Source organism: Lissotriton vulgaris, chromosome 8 (assembly GCF_964263255.1).
Source record: "Lissotriton vulgaris chromosome 8, aLisVul1.2, whole genome shotgun sequence".
Lineage (NCBI taxonomy): Eukaryota > Metazoa > Chordata > Amphibia > Caudata > Salamandridae > Lissotriton > Lissotriton vulgaris.
In genome coordinates, this window is record NC_141696.1 from 1508649229 (window position 1) to 1508669890 (window position 20662).

Here is a 20662-nt window from a genome sequence, read left to right on the forward strand (position 1 = left end):
CGTCGACGAAGCTGTAGTCGATGGAACTGAAGTTTTCACCACAGGCTTAGAAGCAGAAGCCATTGAACTGGTAGAAGGTGCAGATCCAGATCCTTTAAGACTTGACTGCTTCTCCACAGGAGTAAGAGGAAGAGATGATGTCGATTTTTCCTTAGATTTACTCCTTTTAGACTCCACTTTCTCCACAGAAACAGAGGCCTTTCTTTTCTTGGGAGTGGAGTGGGAAGATTCCTCCTCAGAATCTGAGCCTGATGTGGCCTTCTTCTTCTGAAGCCATAACAGTAATCTAGCCTCTCTGTCTCGTTTAGTTTTGTCACAAAACTTTCTACAGAGTTTACAGTCCTTCACCAGGTGTTTAGGGTAGAGGCAGTAAAGGCAGTCCTCATGTGGGTCCTCAGAGAAAAGTCTGGCCTTCCCACAGGATCTGCATGGCCTGAACAGCCTCTTTTTAGAGCTTTCAGCCATCATAAGTAAAATAAGTACACACAATACCTCAATTTAGAAGACAGGAAACAAGATTCCAAAGGGTCAAAAGTTCACACAGGAACAGAAGAAAACTGAGCAGAGCTCAGGGAGACTCCTTTCTCACACGAAGGCGGTTGGAAATCTGAGGCAGGAAGCTGCTGCTGGGGAGTGTGAGGGCAGGGCAGCAATGCTGATTGGCTGGCTTTTGGACCAAAACAAAGAAATGGTCTGGTTACCAAATAATACAGCCCCTATGGGGATTGTCTATGCAGTTTTTCTTCTCTATGATACTGCTTGGTCATTCTGTTACCGTGAGACTCCCACCATGACGACGGGGAAGATACAAGCATGTGAATCTATGAAAGATGTAATACTGGAGAATATTATTTACCCAAAATACTATATACTTGATGAAGATATTATTACATCAGGATCTATTTGTATTACGATATTATTTTCATATATTGGTGTATCTCGATATTTACACCTTGATATTTTGTCCGAACACCAGGTAGAAAGTTATAAAGTAATGAGTGATCAAAGGATCCAAATAGTTTAAAATGAAGTAAATGTTCTTTATGCATGTGAATGAAAAACTCATATGTAGATGAAGGACATAAAGCAATGTAGGCCAACTGTGCTTCACAAGTTTTATTATTACAATTAGTTGCTTTCAGAAGCCCGTGAAATTCTCATTATAAGCCAACGTTTTCTCAGATAAGTTTAAAGGATCAAAAAGTCTAGTAATGCATTGATTCTCATGTTCAAATTAGCTCCGGGCGGTTGAACTCCTAGTACTGAAATGTTGAGTTGGGTCCTAAATTCTCTGTTTCTGGATGTAAGTAACTTCCCCAACTGACAAAGAGCATGATAAACCCATTGCATGTTCAAATCAAATTTGGGGGTAAGCTAACAAAGAATGTATGACCAAATACAACATTTCAGCGCTATGAGTTCAACCGGCAGATAATCTTTTGTGAATGAGAATCAATGCATTTTCAGAAATTTTGGATATGTGATAAACCGTTGAGGTTACTAACTGTAACATTAAAAGTCACAAAACATGAATTGGCCATCATTGCTTTATGATGCTTTATCTATGGGTGAGTTTAAATGACTAAATAAAGAAAATATATTTCAATGAAGTTTATCGAGATTTTTTAAACTCACAAGGTATTATAACCCAACTCATCCTCTCCCTATATACCGAACCCAACGCAACCAAACACAAATTTCAAAAAGGCATGGAAGCTGTCGCCAAATGGATGAAAAGCAGCTGCCTACAACTCAACACTGACAAAACAGAAGTACTCATCATGGGCCTACACCCCGATGGCTGGAACCACAACTGGTGGCCACCTGCCTTCGGAAGCCCACTCACCCCCACAGACCACACACGCACCCTTGGAATCATCCTGGACTCCGAGCTCCAAATGGACCGCCAGATCAACTCCGTCGCATCCTCCTGCTTTCATACCCTCCACCTCCTACGTAAGACTTCAAATGGATCCCCCTCGAGCACAGATAGACCGTCAATCACAACCTCCTCACCAGCAGAATCAACTACGGCAACGCACTGTATGCCAGGATAAACAAAAACCTCACCACAAGCTACAAAATATCCAGAATGCCGCAAGATTAATCCTCAACCTGCCCAGGCACTGCCATATCTCCCAGCCCCTACGCACACTCCACTGGCTCCCCATCGACATTAGAATCACCTTCAAGATTCTCACCCACGCAAACAAAGCCCTCCACAACACCGGACCAGCATACCTGAACAGCCGACTCAAATTCCACACATCCAAAGGACCCTACGATCAGCCCAGCTCTCCTATGCCGTGGTCCCTCGCGCCAGAAATACCAGATTAGGAGGCTGCTCCTTCTCTTCCCTCGTGGCCAAAGCTTGGAACGCCCTACTGCTCCTCCTCAGACAGATAACATCACTCCCATCTACCCCAAACTCAAAACTTGGCTCTTCGACAGACCCCCTTCTTGATGAACTGGAACCTGCACCTCGCCTCCTCCCGAGCACCTTGAGACCCTTGCTGGTGAGTAGTTGCGCTCAACAAACACATGATTGATTACAACTTCAACCATCCATTAATGTATCCCTAATCATAGCCTATTTTCCACAGACAGACCTTGAGCCATAACTGGGCCAGGGCTTATTGTCGCTTGTTTTTCTTTTTCTTATAAAACAATGTTTGGCCATTTGCGGGTTTTGTAAGGAGCAGGTCACTTCCCGGTGAGTGGATGAGGCAGAGTAAAATAAGGCCTCTCTAACCATTAGGGTTTGCTTGGGTCCTGTTGCAGCTGGCACAGCTATCCATTATTCGTGCTTGATTTTCTGCCTGTTGTGAGGTGGTCAAGAGTCCAGTGATGGTTGCAGAGTTTATTAGGGGATGGCAAATAAATAATTTCTTCTGCGACCCACTCCAGCTCCAGTTTGGTGAGGTTGAGTTGTGAGACTTGTGTGGTCTGCATCGCCTTCACCTTCTCTGGTGCATGGAGTATCAGGGAAGAATGAATGGGGTGGGGTGATAATATCTGTGAAGGGTAGTGTGGATGCCTCGTTTCAACCTGAGACAAAGATGCTGGTTTCCAATCTTGTTCTTAGGTACATTACCTTTTTGCTATTAAAGATTGCAAGTTGTAACAAGAAGATAGTAGGGCTTTCACCGTTTCTTTAAGTTTGGCCAGAGATCAACCTGTGGCCTTGTAATGATTCCCAGGACCTTAGTGATACATGCATTGCGTTTATGGTATTACCAGAGACCTGTTCTGTGTTCAATAATATTATACGACTGCATCTATTATATTACTTTAGTTATGCTTGGGTCAGAGTTTCCTTTGAAAACGCATTTTTTGATTTCTAAATAACGTCAACAAATCTGCATCTTACTTTCCACAAAAAGTTAATACAATATAAACACGACATGGCATGTTTCTTGCAGGTCCATCTGAGGGTGCTGAGTGCCACAAAACAGGATATATTCCATTTAATCCCCTTAGGGATTTTTGCTCCCCATTAAACAAATAAATACTGAATGGAACTACACCAAACTTGGTATGAAAGTAGAAGTTCACTCAAAGAAGTGCTTCTGCTTGGTTTGGTGTAAATTCAAGTTAGTATTTAAAAATGTTTCAATATGGGTTTGAAAAGGTTAAAAAATTAGAGATCCCTATACCATTTTTCCACGTGTTGGTCAACGTAGCCAGATTCACAAGCCATCCGAAGTATCACCACGCTTTCACTTTATATCGCCATATAAACAAGGGACCTAGCCACTATCCATAACTGGATAAATGTACTCAAGGCTTGAAATAGAATTTATATTTTTTCTGTTAAATAGGAAACAATGTACTGTACTTCTGCCTTTTAAGGTCCTAAAAATATTTGTATGAGTTTTTATTAACTAAACAAATAAAGATTGATTGGGTGCAGTGTCAATCAGAAGCGAAGGACCTGTGGCCAATCTCTCTGAATATAATGAAAGAAATAGAAATTCTGAAAACTAAGGCCCACATGCATCATTGTGTCATTTTGCATTTCTTAATTTGCGAAAAATAAGGAATCGCAAATTAAGAAGTGCAAAATGCTATGCATCATTTTTTTCGGTATTTCTTTGTGATTCGGTAAAAATCGCAATTTTTACCGAATCCCAAAGAAATACTGAATTCTTAAGTTAATTATCGCAATTCCCATTGATTCCTATGGGCCAAAAGGCCCATAGGAGTCAATGCAAATTGCGAGTGGCACTTAGAAAATTTCATGGGTGCAGGGGGGGGTCCAAAGGACCCCCCCATGCACCCCTGAAATGTATTTTTCGCATCATGTTGCACACACACATGTCCTAAGGACATGTGTGTCCGTAACATGAATGTTGAAAAAAAAGCATTTTCAACATTTTAAACACTTTTTCCAAATTTACCGAGTGGTTCAACCACTCAGTAAATTTGGCACCCTATTTGCGAATTTTCACTTTTTAAAATAATGATGCATTGCTTTTAAGAAATCGCACATCTGCGACTTCTTAAAAGCACCCGCAATTTTAGAATTTGCAAACATGTTACGAATTCTAAAATTGCTTCATGCATCCCAAAAAGCACTTTTGCATTCGCAAACGGCCGATTTTAAGGAATCGCACCGTTTGCGAATGAAAAAGAGCTTGATGCATGTGGGCCTATAAATAACAAGTTTTCAGTGAAGGTATAAATACATTTGGAAATAATACCCTAATGTATATATTTTTTTAAAACCACAAAAAGTCACTTAAAAGAAACATGGTTAAGTACTGTTAAGGTTGTGAATTAAAAGTTTTAAAAAAACACTGAATTTCAGAAGTTGTAGTTAGCAAACTGGGGCATACTAGATGAGACAGCAGGGGTTCTTGTATATGTTTTGCCTACACAGCGTAAAATATATTGTATTTAATATAAATCCTAAAAGGGGTTTACATCTTGCCCTTAGTTTTCATTTGTTTGTGTGCTTACCACTTACTGTTGCTCCGTTTCTATTGGTTGTAGCATACTATTTCCTGTTGTTTGTCATGTGTTTCTCCTATCGGGGTCCCATGGCCCAACTACTTGTGTTCAACCGCTTTGAAGGAACTACTTTCTTATGAGCAAGCATGCCAGCATCCCTGCTTGTCCCCTTCTCCCCCCAACCTCTTTTTCAGGTGCAGCAGCTTGTTTTTTCAGGTGAAGTAAGACTGAGCTGCCCAGAATCACATGCTGTTGAGTTCACACAGGATTTGAGTCGGCTTCCATAGTTCCCAGTAGACATCTCTGGCCGTAATTCCACATTTGCTCTCTACTACATTGAACATGAATCGTATGGAAATTTAATAAAATACTCTACAATAGGGACAGGTATTCAAGAAGACTGACAGTTGACTCCTATGGTGATGTAGCACTCTTTGTTTTGACTCGTCATCTTCAACATCTCCAATGATCCGTACAGCATAGCTTCCCCCTACGCCAGATGTACTTCTTACACTCTATGGTCACTAAAATCCCCAAGCAAAACATACTTGCCCTGTGGGCAATCTGTACAACATGTCAGCCGACGGCAAGGCTTCAATCGTAAAGTGCTGCTGTTTCTCTTGCTTCACGGTTTGTTGATGCAGGCGTCATAAAATGGTGAGTCTGACTGTGCTCCCATACCATTTTCTTCTTTCCCATCCCTCTCTTTGATCTCTCTTTCCTTCATGTCCCCTCCCAGGCCCCATCTAATCCTTTGCGCTCTATTCCTTTGGTTTCAATCTTCCAATTCACTCTCTCCATTTTCTCATCTTCGCTGTTCCCCCTTGCAATGTCCCTGATGTTCCCATTCACTGCCCCTCTCACTCTTTCTTTTTATTGGCTCCCAGCATCTCTCATATCTCCTCCCATTCCCCTCTTGAATTTCCTTTCCACTCTCTTCCCTCTGCTCACCCTCTCTTCTCACCCCTTCCCAACTCTCCTTCTCTCCTAGACTCCCTGCTTTCACAGTCAGTTGACTGCTTCTGGTCTCACATCATTCTCTCTTCCCTGATAATGTGCATTTCTGTCCATTTCAAAGTTTTCAGCATTCCACATGCCAATCCTTTTTTTTGAAGGTTCTTTCCATGCTAGAAGAGATCGCGCCGCATTATACCGCGGGGCTCCTAAAAAAAGGTGCTTTGACTCGCTCGGGTATTTTTTATTCGCTAAAGCGTTTTAACCGTTTTTAATCTTTGCTTATCTGTTTATTTGCTCTTACCGATTCTGTGGGGGGATTATCAGTCCGCCTCCTTGTTCTGCTGCGAGTGGTTTTGCTCGTTGTTGCGGAGGGAGGCAGACACCATTGGGTGGAATCAGTACACTTAGGGTCGCCCAGCCGGGAGCACCTTGGGGTCAGTTTGCGGTGTAGTGTTTCTGCTAGTACCACTACTGAACGTGCAAGCTGACGTGGACGTGCTTGGAGAGCGCGCCGCATTATACCGCGGGGCTCCTGAAAAAAGGTGTATAGATTCGCTCTGGTAGTTTTTTATTTGCTAAAGCTTTTTAACCGTTTTTAATCTTTGCATATCTGTTTATTTGCTCTTACCGATTCTGTGGGGGGATTATAAGTCTGCCTCCTTGGTTTGCCGCGAGTGGTTTTGCTTGTTTGTTGCGGAGGGAGGCAGACACCATTGGGTGGAATCAGTACACTTCGGGTCGCCCAGTTGGGAGGACCTTGGGGTCAGTTTGCGGTGTAGTGTTTCTGCTAGTACAGCTACTAAATGTGCATTCGGACTCGCAGCTGACCCGTGCAGGGGGCGCACCGCTGGCGCACCAAAGCAAGCCCGTCTGCGCCCACCGAGTCCAGACTGCGCCCGGCGCCAGGCATGCTGACCGTTGTGACATGATTAGTCCAAAACCCATCACATACGCTGCAAAGATGTTGTTAGAAATCAGAAATGGTATAAGCCAAAATAAATGAGCATGTGCCATGTTTCCTTCAGAGAGTGAGAAGGATCACCCAAGTCAAGCCTGCATGGTATGCGGCTACTCCATCCCCTGCCAAGCAAACTCTATGGCTGCCCATAGGAAGGGAAAATGGTTAACTCCATTGGTTACCACCCCAGATAATACTAAGGGGTTACAGATCAATGCACGCTTCCTCATCTAGCATAGAATTGAGTTTGCGACACTCATTGAGGACCTGGAACCTGACTGGGTCTTCATAACTCAAACTTGGGCAAATGCTGCCTCAGGACCCGATCTAATCAACGTTATCGCGGATAATTACTCTATCCAATAGGTATACAGGGTGGGTCGCTTAGGAGGGGGGATAGCTATTGTTTTTAAATCCCAGTATAAATGTATTATTGAGCCAGACCAGAATACACACACGTCTAAGGCAACTCATTCTTTCCGTCACCTGTACGTTTCGAGGTTTACTGTTTTTTAGGCCTAAAAGGACCTAGGACCCCTTTTTTTACAAGTGATCAAGCAACTTCTAGAGTCAGTCATAGTAGATAACTCGCAAACAGTTCTAGGGGACTTTAACTTTTATTTAGAAGAGAGAGACAACTTAGACTCTAATACTCTCATAGGGATGCTTGATAGTATGGGCTTTGCCCAACTAGTAACAGCCCCGACTCACAAGACTGGACAAACATTGGATGGCATCTTTTCCAATGATTAACGAATTGCCTTCCAACGTACAATACCTATCTGTTGGTCAACCCATAGTGCAGTATGGTTCAACTTCCTCCCTCCAGCATTGAGCGGGGAACAGAGACCCCCTCACTGTCCTAGTAAATTTGGAAACTGGAAAGGTATCTCAGCCGCCACACTGATCAACACCTTAGAAAATATTCCCTGCAGTATTCAAGAGGACCCTAATATTTGGGCTGAGGATTTTGCCACAAGATTAAAATCTGCAGCTAACATAGTGGCACCTTTTAAATTAAATGCCGATAAAAAATGCCGTCCCTCAGCTCGTGGTACAACAACAAACTCAAACATTTAAAACAAGGTGTTGTCACGCTGAGCGAGTTTGAAGACAAACCTTAGAGGAACAGGACAGAACATTATATAAACCTAGTGTTAAGAAATATAAATGGGCACTAGTAAAAGAAAAATCCATGTACTGTATGCACATAATTGATGACTTAGATCTGTTGACTGGGTGTGAGTGTTTGATTGGTTCAGATGCTCCGTCCATCACCACCCCCTTTTGTACCGCTTTATTCGCCATAAGTTGGCAGGGTATGCTCAGACGTGAGTCCCTTGCTCACTTTGCCACTGGATTCAAGCAAGCCTGGCTGAAGACGGCTGTATTGCCAGAAACCGGTCCAAAGAAGCTTGTTTCCGGCCCAGGGAAGGCATGGCTTGGCAGTTCGGGCTGGACTGTTCCCATGAGGCACAGGGTCAGACTCATTTGCATATGGCCATGTCTGAACTGGGGTGGCAGAGTGGGCTAAAGAACGGTGGTGGATTAAACCCAGATCTGTTGACTGGGTGTGTGTGTTTGATTGGTTCAGATGCTCCGTCCATCACCACCCCCTTTTGTACCGCATAATTGATAACTCAACATCCACTAAAGAGCTGATTAGGCTGATACAACAGCTCTCATCCTCCCAATCACGGACCTATATACCAGCTGCGAGTCCCACCCTGAAACGCTCACCATAATTTCAACAGTCAGCAGTCCTATCAAAGATCACCTCCGAGGCCTGGTAGTGCGCATAGAGGCCTTTCAAAATTCTCTGACCTCACACCACCTCTTCTTGTACAATATCTTATGAGAAAGCACTTAGGCTGTCCGATGGAGGCATGTCTACCCACAATCTTACATATGGCTGCTGACACCATAGTAGAACCCTTCTGTAAATTAATGAATAATATTATTCGGTCCGGAATCTATCCTCATACTTGGAAACAGGCCATTATCAGACCTCTTTTGAAAAAACCTAAAATTGATCCTAGGAACTGTAAAAACTATTGTCCCATTTCCTTGCTCCCTGCTCCAGCAAGAATCCTGGAGCTGCATCTTAATAAGCAGCTCATGGAAACTGCAGAACATCAATCATGGCTTAATGATTCGCAGTTTGGATTCAGGGGCATCATGGTACCGAAACTGCTTTAATATCAGCCATGGACTACAACAGGTGCAAAGGAGGATGAAGGACAGGGGGTAGTGCTAATCCTCTTGGATCTGTCAGCAGCATTCAATACCATTTCTCCTAATCTGCTGCTGGACAGATTCCGGAGTCTTGGCATCTCACAACAAGCGCTTGCCCTCTAGTCCTAATTTCTGACACAGAGATCTCAAAGGGTGAATTTAAAATCCTTTCCCTCGGACTGCTAAGTTCTACCTTGTGGAGTCCCGCAGGGGTCTTCTCTGAGCCCTACTCTTTTCAATCTGTATGTGGCACCCCTTGCAACAGTAGTCCACTCCTTTGGATTGGAGGGGGTGTCATATTCAGATTATACACAGATTATGGTTACCATCCCTAAGAGGCTGGGCTCATTGTCGGAAAACGTCCTTAGATGTATGACCAGAGTGACCGACTGAATGTCTGCTAACTTCTGGGGAGAAAACCGAAGTGATGATATTTGGATCAGGGGTATCCAAGTGGAATAGTAGCTGCTGGCCTCAATCATTGGAATGCTGTCCTGCCCGAGTGAACAGGCTAAGAACCTTGGAGTCCCGATGGATATCGAACTTAGTTTCAATACCCAAGTGAATTGTACCATTTCTACATGCTTCTGGCTCACAAGGATGTTGAAAAAAATCTTCCCTTTTATCCAACGATCAGCTAGGATCCAGGTAGCACTGGCCCTGGTAATGTCCTGGCTTGATAACTGTAATGCTCTGTACCTGGCTGCTAATTAGAGCTTGCAGCAAAACCTTCAGGTACTGCAGAACACTCTGGCAAGACTCATTCTGAACATTCCCAGAAAACAATCTGCCAGGAAGGGTCTAAAACTCCTGCATTGGCTTCCCACCCCATCAATCAATCAATCAATCAATCATTTGTAAAGTGCACTACATACCCGCAAGGGTCTCAAGGCGCTAAGGGAGGGGGCAGGCGGGGGGCGCTACTGATCGAACAGCCAGCTCTTGGGTATCCTCCTGAAGGTCAGCAGGTCTTGGGTCTGTCGTAGGCTCAGTGGGAGGGTGTTCCATGACTTGGGGGCGAGGTGGGAGAATGATCTCCCACCGGTGGTTGTTCTTCGGATGCGTGGGACGGTGGCGAGTGAGAGGTCGGTGGAGCGTAGCTGGTGGTTGGGGATATAGAAGGAGAGCCGTCTGGTGAGGTAGGCTGGGCCAGTCTGGTGGAGTGTCTTGTGTGCGTAGGTGAGGAGCTTGAAGGATATCCTCTTGTCGACGGGGCGCCAGTGCAGGTTTCTCAGGTGGGGGGTGATGTGGCCGTGGCGTGGTACGTTGAGGATCAGTCGTGCCGAGGCGTTTTGGATGCGTTGTAGTTGTTTGATGAGCTTGGTCAGGGCTCCCGCGTAGAGGCCGTTTCTGTAGTCGAGTCTGCTGCTGACGAGGGCCTGGATGACTGTCTTTCTTGTATCTGTCGGGATCCATCTGTAGATCACCAATGTGTCTGTTTGTTTGACTCCTGCTTGTTCATAAATACGGTGCATCCTTGGCATTAAAAAATGAGTTAACGCTGCACAAGTATTTCTGGCGCATTGCTGCATTGTGGCAGAGATGCGTCAGTTCTTGTACATGAGGCCCAAATGGTGTTAACCTCAACCCCCTCCTCGTGCTGTCCTTTCTTTTCATTGCTCCCTGGCTGAAAGTAAAGAAAATAAGTGCGATATGACGCAGCCAGATCTGGCTCTGTCACAGCTCTTTATTATATTTATTGTATTTACTTTAAGCCACGTTGCACAGCAGCCCATGCTTCTGTGCAACACGTCTAAAATACATTGGCATTGACAAAGCCAATAGATCTCGCATTGGTGAAGCCTATTGGCTTTGCCAATACTTGTTATCTAGGTTACTCATCAGCTCTATGAAGGTGATACACCTCAAACAGTAAATACTGGAACAAGAACATACATTGAGAGGGGAAGATTTACAAGACCTTTGCGCCACTTTTGCGTCACTTTTAACATGGGAAAAGTGACGCAAAAGTGGCACAAGGAGCTTGTAAATCTGCCCCAGAGTACATAAGATTACTAGTAACTGGCACGGTCCTCCATATACACATGGTGTGCTTGTGTTGACCACATCGTTGTGGAAGCCTGTGGTCTCCCATCCACAAATCAGGCATGAATGGGGACGAGGAACTTTAAAGGGGGAACATCCCGTATCCTTTCACCTATGCGCATTTCACTAATTGTTTACATCAACACTGGAAAAAGTGAAACATAATAGTAGCATTTCTACTAAGGTGTGGCCTTTTGAGTGTTCAGTTTATGCCTTCCAATGTCCAGGATTGATAATGCTTTTGAGAAGCTACAAATACTATTATCCCCCCTCAGAGGCAGACATGCAGCCAGTGTTTGAGTGGCGCCAGGCAGCCCAGAGTTACTTACTTGCTCTGTGTCAGATCAACTACAATCAGATCTTTTTCCAGCAGCACCGCCACGGCGTAGGGTTCCTGGAACTCTGCAGAGGACAAGAAACAAACGTGTTCAGGATGCAGGCTTCTCTCATTAGATATTGCAATTATGAGACCAAGTTGTAGAGTCACTTGCCTCACTGTCTTTACTAGAATCTAGATTTATGATGAAGCTGCACAGAACAACCCAAGGTAACCTGAAATATCTTTAGAAATATAACGTGTCATAAAATCAGCAAAAAAAACTAAACAGGGAGAAAAGACTACACAATGTAGTCTGCACAGATGAACTATTAACTTCTACACATATTCCTTCTAGGCTCAAGATACGTATTCCATGAATTACTAACAGTAACTTTTCCAAATTACTCGTTGATAGACTGGCCCAACAGAGTCGATCCCTTTTATCCAGCCCTTCCCTGAGCAGGAAGCTGGAGCTCTCAGGAGCATCATGGGAAACTGAGACGTCCTTTCACTTTAATATCCTTTGAAGAACCAAATGAAACTCCTGATTAGGTACCCAGTAAGCATGCGCTCTGCTTTGATACATGTAGCTTGATTGAATGGCAGCAAATGGCAGAGTGAAGGCTAATTTGGAGAGAGTGACAGCATTTCCCTGGTACCTCCGTCCTCAGCGCCAAGAAACCGTTTGGTCTACAAGCGCTCTATAAAACTCTTAACTTTAACTTTATAAAAAGAGTGAAAACTAGATGTGATCCTCTAATGGCACACACAGTTACAGATGTTTGCATGAAAGTATCTATATTCCGGGATTTACAAGCAAGATTTACAAAGAAGCAGAGCCCAATGCTAAATTGGGATTATAGGTGTGGAGTGGAATGTAGGAAGATAAGGGAGGAGATGCAGACAGAACACAAGGGAATTTCAGCTGGAGCCCAGCATCTGGAGGGTTTACACATGACAAGTACTTTTCCAAAGGCAGCATGGAGGAAGTAGCCAGAATGTACAGGAGAGTTTAATAAAAGGTAGGGACAGGTATTGTAGGTGTACCCCATGTCATTCAGGAGGACAAGGATTGGTCTGTCATGATTTTGTGCAAGGCCGTCCAGCTTAGTGCCACTGTTTCTCTCATCTGGGAGGGGAGAGAGACAGGGGTACACCTACAATTGTAACCCTGTCCCTAACTTTTATTGAAATCTCCTCTTCAGGGACAGGAGATCATTTTACGATCCTCTTCTCACATCTTGACACTGTCATTACGCAGACGGTCTCCATCCTGATGGAGGGCATTGTCATCTGGAAAACAGGACACTCAATTGATTACACCCGATTATATTTTATTCCACCATATCACACCCAGGTTGATGACATTCAACATTGACTGTGAAGACGTGGTTGATGGTCTTCGATTCAATTCCCTTGGAGATCCTGTCAAATGTTGGTGGTTCACTCTCCTTTTGATGAGAGTGAGCATTTATTGTCATTCTTATAGAGCGGAGTCTGTAATCTAGAAGTAGGTCAGGAATTTAGCATGAACTGCAATAGCTGGGGCCCACTCCAAAGCAACAGCAGCTGTCAGCCAGGTTTGGAGTTGGATGTAAGAGGTTCTATGGGAAATTAGCAAGAATGTATCTCGTGACATTGTGTTGCATTCGCTCAAATCAAGGAGACTTAGCGATACCGGTTTTACATAATTAATAGAACAGCAAGATGTATATCCATAACACTGCAGTACATAATAGAAAATATTTCCCAAAGAGGTGCTTTGGGTTGGCAGCGGTAGATTGCACTCAAGGCCAGCGCATGAGCTGATCATTTGAGCACTGGGGCAATCGCTAAATGTTGTCACTTCTTTGACTGTGCCATCGACTATTCGATCTTCTAGGCATGTACACACCGCTCTCCGGGGCTGAAAAGGCTTTACCGGGCTGGGATTAGGTTCCTTCACTGGTGAACTGTCTTCGTGACAACCTTTATTAATTTTGGCAACAGCCATAACAACAATATACATGAAAAATAAGAAAAAACTTTAATATACAACGGAGAATTAAATTATGCTAGTCCTAGTAACAAATGGAAAATGCCCTCAGCTAAAGCTTTTCGTAAAGCTAAAGTACCGTACATAAATCAATAAAGGTTTCATGAAAATGCTGATATCACTCAAAAACCTCTATCCAATAATATCCTGGCAACAAAGTGCACTTTCTAAAAATAATGTTCACAGCTCTGCTGAACCTGTCTAAAGTGTAGAGTAATAGACAAAAGTTTAAATAATGGAATATGCCTTTTATGGACACAACCATGCTCTTTTTTCGAAAAAGCATATACAGCAACGTTGTCTCGCATCCCCCAAATCTTCAGTTTCACAAATCATTATTCATGGCTATACTGTTCCCTTTTGCCAGATAACTTTGGTTGAGAGAGTTCAAAGTCGCTCAAAACCAATAGTAGTTTGTGTATTAAATAATTAAATGTCAACAAAGAGGCCCTATGAATAGCAGAGATATTTCTTGACTTTCTGGACTAATACTCTAATTATGGATGAGTTGGGCCAAATAGTGCTAGGGTAATTCCAAAGTGTCCAAATCCCAAGATCATGCGAATTTCCCTACCATTTTCTGCCCAACTAATAGCACCTTCCCCCTCATACACTGGAGGAGAAGGCCTCCAACATAGTCTTAAAGGATGGCGCCCCGCAAGACATATCGCACTGATATCAGAAACGGCGGCTCTAATGCCCGCCTCCATTCAGTGTGGTGCTAAAGGGGATCCCGGACCGAGCTCCAATAATGAACTCAGCAATCTATTCTCATTTATTTGTAGACCTTTGGTCTTAGTATAGCCCCATAATTCCACTCCATGTAAGGCTGCAAATGATGCTTATGTTTAAATCTCAGAACAGCATCAGTCGGCTTCTTGAATACAGTTGTAGTCTTTGCTGAGTGAGAATGTCATTTTAATGTCCAATTCAAGCTTGTACCTACATAGTCCTTGGTAAGCATAGTGTCTATTTGTTTGGCTTTAATTATAAGCTGTGTCTTCAGGAGGGTGCTCGCTTGATGTCCAAAATTATCCCACAGTGCCCCCACTTACCTCCTCCCTCTGGGCCTACTTGTAAATCCCTTTTTTATTAGCAAACAATCATAAACTTACACAAAAGTCTAAGTTTACCATTGTGAATACGGCCCTTTGTGTTTTTACCACTGCCGCCACTACCACCTTGGTGTCTTACAGGTACCTTTTACTTCTATGGTGGGTTTCTGTTTGCTCCCAAGATCCGTCGACTCACTAGAGGTTTCTCTGCCTGCTGGAGGTCGCGTAAGTCAACAACGTTATGTTTTTTCTTTTTACCATTTTGGAACTAAATCTATAGCTCTAGCTTTGGGGTTATCGTGAGGTCCGATGCCTCTTCCGACTATACGTGGAGCTTGTAATTTGTTTATCCTTCCACAAGGCTCATCCTGGTTACGGAGTGTGGTCTCCATAGTTTTCCTTTCTTTTTTACACTTTGTACACTCACATAGAGGTTCCATACCCAAGTCTTGTGATGTTTCTGTAATAAGGCGCACAAAGTCTGCCACTGCATTGGCCCTTGCCCGTGGTGTACAAGCTTCTGTTTGCCCAATGTTGGTAATAGCACCAGATTTAGTTAATGTTTGTAGAATGATAGGTACCAGACTATAAATGTTCAGGACTTACCAATGATTTTCCAAACTAGGATACTATAGGCTCAAGTATTCCTTGAAGTGCCTGCACTGACTTGTAGAACAATAAATCCTGACTGGATCAGTCACAAAGATGTAGTGTATACATTTTGACACATATGGGTTGTAAGAAATTGGGTTACTGGTGCGGAGGGAGGGAAACACTACTCATGCAGTAACCACAATCCTTCTCAGGGTGACGTCAATAGCAACACACAAATAAACCTGTGCTCAACCCTCTGGTAGCTTGACACTTAACAGTCAGACGTGACTTAGAGGCAATGTGTGAAGTATTTATGCAGCACTTCAAAAAGCAATAAGATGAAAACACAACTTAAAACAAAAAATCCCACAACATATTAGAAAAGTAGGATAAGTTTCATAAATAAAACAAAATCAAAACGACAAACATACAATCAGTAGAACCGGACATATGCACTTTTAAAGATTTCAGTACATATTGTGCAAAAAAGCACAAAGTGCCAACTGTGGAAATCTTATCATGCGAGACATGGACAAAGTCACAAGCTCAAGCCAACTGTAATGGCGAACGGGCCGGCTAACAGGACCCACTTAGCTCCACTGAAGACAATATCTCAATCCTGATTGCAAAGAGATGGGGAGTCCCGCGTAGAGGATGCATCATGCAACAGAGGCAATGCAAGGTCCAGACAAGGGGATGCGTCGCACAGCAGAGGTTCTGGGGAGAAGAATTTGGCAGTGCTGTGTCCTTGCGTGGAGATGCATCCTGCAGTGGTGGTTCCAGAGGGCTGCTGTAGGTGATGGGGAGTCCTGGCAGGGAGATGCATCACGCAGCGGCGTTTCCAGCAGGCTGTTGTAAGTGATGCAGTCCTTGCTTCGGGAATGTCCATGCAGCCGAGGTTATGCACCGGTTCTGCTCAGGGTTGCGCCATGCAGCAGAGGAGATGTGCAAGTTCTGCTGGGTCCACAGCAGCCGCAATCCATGCAGGTAAGAGCGGTGGGGCGGTGTGGCTGGGAGTAGGGAGGATTTCATGGGACGATGCCAAAGAAAAATTAAATAAATAATTAATTTTCCCTCTGCATCGTCCCTCGAAGTCCCCCCTCACACGACCACACCACTGTTACCTGCATGGACCGCTGCTGGTCCACAGATGGGCTAGCATACTACCTACAAGCCCACGTCCAGTGGTCCAGGACTGAGGTGGCACCACTTGGCAGGGTAATACTCACAGTTGCAGTGGGAAAGTTGTTTCTTGCCTTTACCACTATGCCACTGTCAACATTTTATGATGGATCTTCACAAAAGTTTCCAAATCTTTCCAGTGATACATTTTCACTGAGTCCTCGATAGAATCTTCTTGGCCGGCCACCTATGGCAAAGTTCCATCACAACACTTGCCCATGCCTCTCACTCAATCGGACTAGACTAATTGCAGGTTTTGAGCAGCATGGTGCTACATTCAAGGTTGTACCTTTGTGGTTCTTCTGTCTCACTCTAGTCTGCTGGATATCACAGCGACTAGTTAAGGAAAGCCAAGACACTGAAGGGTATTTGAGGTTGGCAGAAGCAGAAGGCCCACACAAAATTGGAAGATGTGGAGCAAATACCACAAATTGGTGGGCATATATGTAGGAAAACACTATAAATGGGACAGATTGTTCTTCTTCCAAGTTTTGGTGGACGCCATGCATTTGCGAAACTGTAAATAACCCTCAATCTCACATTTCAAAAGGCATTTGTGAAAAACCATTCACTAATGGTTTGAGGAGACCCTGGATGAGACATCTCCAAGACGGGTTAACTTCGAGTTGTTGATTGCACACCTGCCCTATTTGAAAGAGACTGCAGGAATTGATATCTTACTGATCACCCCATTAAATATCTCACTTGCACCTTGTTAGGACCTGTTAAGAGTAAATTATGAATAAACCTGGGCACATTTGTAGTCTCCCCAGTTTGTTGTATTTGTCTAATAGACATACATTTTGATAAGGTATGCAGTAAATATTATGATTTGTAACAGGCCGTGATGACCTGCCCTTCTGATGTGTAGTGTAGTCTACCCCAAGACCCTGCTTTCCCACCTTCCTCCTCAACCTCGCTGAGGTAATTTATTCTATTGCTTTACAATTAGGAATTACAATTAGTGTACTGTGTACACTGAAGGAATGTTGAGATTCTCTCTCCCTTGAGACCTGGAGTATAGATGTGCATGCATTCATTACTGCTAGAATCGACAATGCTAATAGTCTTTACGAAGGCCTTCCTAAAGCCAGAGATCTGCCGGTGTCTCGCAATGCTTCAGCCCTACTGGTGCGGAGGGTCCCTCACCGTCCATCTGTCTCCCAGCATCTCAAACACCTTCTTTAGCTACCGGAGCGGAAGCGCCTTCAGCTTAGGATGCTCGTCTAGCTCAGGACACCGGTGCCAAGGATCTTAGGGAAAGGCTTCAACAGGACTCTCCAATTAGAGAGTTGAGATCAAGTGAGGGCATGCTCTTTGAAATCCTGAAACTCATTCTGACAAGAGCGGTGATGGATCCTTCCCCTTCCTAGCAGCAACAGCTTGGAATAAGAAGGGTCTTGCTCTCTCAGCTACTAACAATGAGAAGCGTTTCAGGAAGCGTTTGAAGTTGGTCATTCTCCGCCTCTTAAATCTGTTCAAAAGACATTTTACCTTGATTGTCAGTTAGTGCTTGGATGCAGTTTTGGGGCAATTGTTTGTGCTTTATAACACCATCCCATTCCATTTCATTCATTCATTCATTCATCCATAGAGGCAGTGCAGACTGCTGCCCTTTGACAAAGCATGCCGGCTATCTTAATGATTTCAATTCCTCGTTTTGCATTCTGCTGTCAGGAAACAGTTGTAAATCAACAAGACTGTACCTTGTTTTCTAAATCTAAGAGGAACTACAGCAGCATATCATTAAGTTCCTGGTTTGTAGCTTTTTGTTAGCTCAGCATGGTTCATTGATGTTTTCATATGATCCATACTAATATAATAGAGAGCCCAAACCTTTGGACTGGATCATCTTGTTCCTCACCGGAAGAACACAGAGAGTCCGCCCCCCCCTTTCAAATCAGAGGCCACCGAAGTCATCTGCGGCGTACCACAAGGATCATCACTCAGTCCCACCCTCTTCAACGTATACATGAGTCCCCTCGCTTCCATCGCACGCCAACACAACCTCAACATTATCTCCTACGCAGACGACACCCAGCTGATCCTCTCCCTCACCAAAGACCCAAACACCGCCAAAACCAACTTATACGAAGGAATGAAAGAAGTAGCTGAGTGGATGAAGAACAGCCATTTAAAACTAAACTCGGACAAAACAGAAGTCCTCATCCTAGGGCCATCCCCCTCTGCCTGGGACGACTCATGGTGACCTCCGGCCCTCGGAACAGCACCCATACCTACGGACCATGCACGTAACCTGGGCTTCATCTGGACTCCTCCCTCTCGAAGACCAGACAAGTCAACGCCGTCTCATCATCTTGCTTCAACATTCTACGAATGCTCAAAAAAATCTTCCGTTGGATCCCCACCGAAACTAGAAAGACAGTCACCCACGCACTGGTCACAAGCCGACTGGATTACGGAAACACCCTCTACGCCGGAACCACAGCCAAACTACAGAAAAAACTCCAACGCATCCAAAACGCCTCAGCCAGACTCATATTGGACATCCCTCGGCAAGCTCACATTTCCGGCCACCTGAAAGACCTCCATTGGCTCCCTGTCAACAAGAGAATAACGTTCCGTCTCCTCACCCACGCACACAAAGCCCTCTACGACCTAGGACCCGAATGCCTCAACACGCGTCTATCCTTCTACACCCCCTCCCGACAACTACGATCGTCCAATCAAGCCCTCGCCGCAATTCCGCGCATCCACAGATCCACCAGGGGGGGAAGATCCTTCTCCTACTTAGCGGCCAAAACCTGGAATTCTCTCCCCACCCACCTCCGCCTTACACAGAACCACCTCTCCTTTAGAAAGCAACTAAAAACTTGGATATTCGATAAGTAAAAACACCTCCCTCCCCCAAGCGCCTTGAGACCCTCTGGGTGAGTACTGCGCTATACAAATTTTGGAACTTGAACTTGAACTTTGAGGCGGGTAATCTCAGGAACCACAGCACCAATCACAACACCCAATACAGAGTTGGAAAGGGCAGCTGCAGCAGAAGGACATAGGCTATGCAGATGCCCACCATATACATTTAAAAGGTAAAAGAACCGTGCCAGCAAAGTAGTCCCTTGTGGGCTTGTCTGCGTTGTGCTGTGGGCGTGTGCTGGGGGTGTGACAAACGCTTGGGGTGTGTGGTATGTTCCGCCTTTCATGCCATATCTCATATCGTGTACTAATCCTGCTCCCTTTAAATACCCCTGCACCCCATAATCATAACCCGCCCTTACTCCTTAAAATACCCCAACACCCTTAAACTCGAACCCATCTTAACCCTATAAATATACCCTGTACCCCAAAACCCAAACCTATCCCTAAACCCTAAAAATACCCCTGTACCCCAGAACCCAAACCTAGCCCTGAACCCTATAAATACCCCTTACCTGAAAACCCAAACCTACCCCTGAACCCTATAAATACCCCTTACCTGAAAACCCAAACCTACCCCTGAACCCTAAAAATACCCCTGTATCCCAAAACCCAAACCTAGCCCTGAACCCTAAAGATACCACTGTACCCCAAAACCCAAACATAGCCCTGAACCCTAAAAATAACCCTGTACCCCAAAACCAAAACCTACCCCTGAACCCTAAAATATCCCTGTACCCCAAAACTCAAACCTAGCCCTAAACCCTAAAAATACCTCTGTACCCCAAAACCCAAACCTAGCCCTGAACCCTTAAAATACCCCTGTACCCCAAAACCCAAACCTACCCCTGAACCCTAAAAATACCCCTATACCCCAAAACCCATACCTATCCCTAAACTCTAAAACTACCCCTGACCCCATAACCCAAAAGTATATCTGAACCCTTAAAATACTCAAACACCCCAAAACATATACCTCAGTACCCCAAAACATATACCCCTATACCCATACTTACCTTATCCAAACATTAAAAAAAACATGCTTTTACCATTCATGCATTTACAACGAATTTCGTTGTAAATGTATGCGTGGTAAAAGCATATAAAATGGCATTGCGGAGTCATGGTACTTTTGCAATGAAAGTATGCGGAGTGATGGTATGCGGAAAGAAAGTTGCGGAATAATGGGTGTTTACCCTCCCCCGATAAGTACATTGGTGGCATGGCGGCCCACATCTCCAGCAATTTGAAAAATGCATATATCTCTCTCATTGATGGCCAGCACCGACATACACTTTTAGACACACCTCCCGCCACAAGTTCTACAATTGCGAACTTTAGAGCTGGGGAGCTACGTTCGAATCGCTGCATCAGCTCAACATCCTGTGATTCCAGGCAAATCGCTATGTCTCCCCGTGCCTACAATAAATGAATGTGTTCTTCTGTAA

At 44.4% G+C, this 20662-nt stretch overlaps 1 protein-coding gene across 5 annotated transcripts in view; it reads right to left on the reverse strand.

The window, feature by feature from the left end:
* The window catches only part of STXBP5L (syntaxin binding protein 5L), a 1891501-nt gene that overhangs the window by 873431 nt on the left and 997408 nt on the right, over positions 1–20662 (reverse strand). For all 5 annotated transcript variants that reach the window (XM_086935625.1, XM_086935622.1, XM_086935624.1 and 2 more), the window contains exon 11: positions 11479–11551. In XM_086935625.1, coding sequence (XP_086791751.1) covers positions 11479–11551 — 73 coding nt within the window. The remainder of the gene's footprint in view (positions 1–11478; positions 11552–20662) is intronic.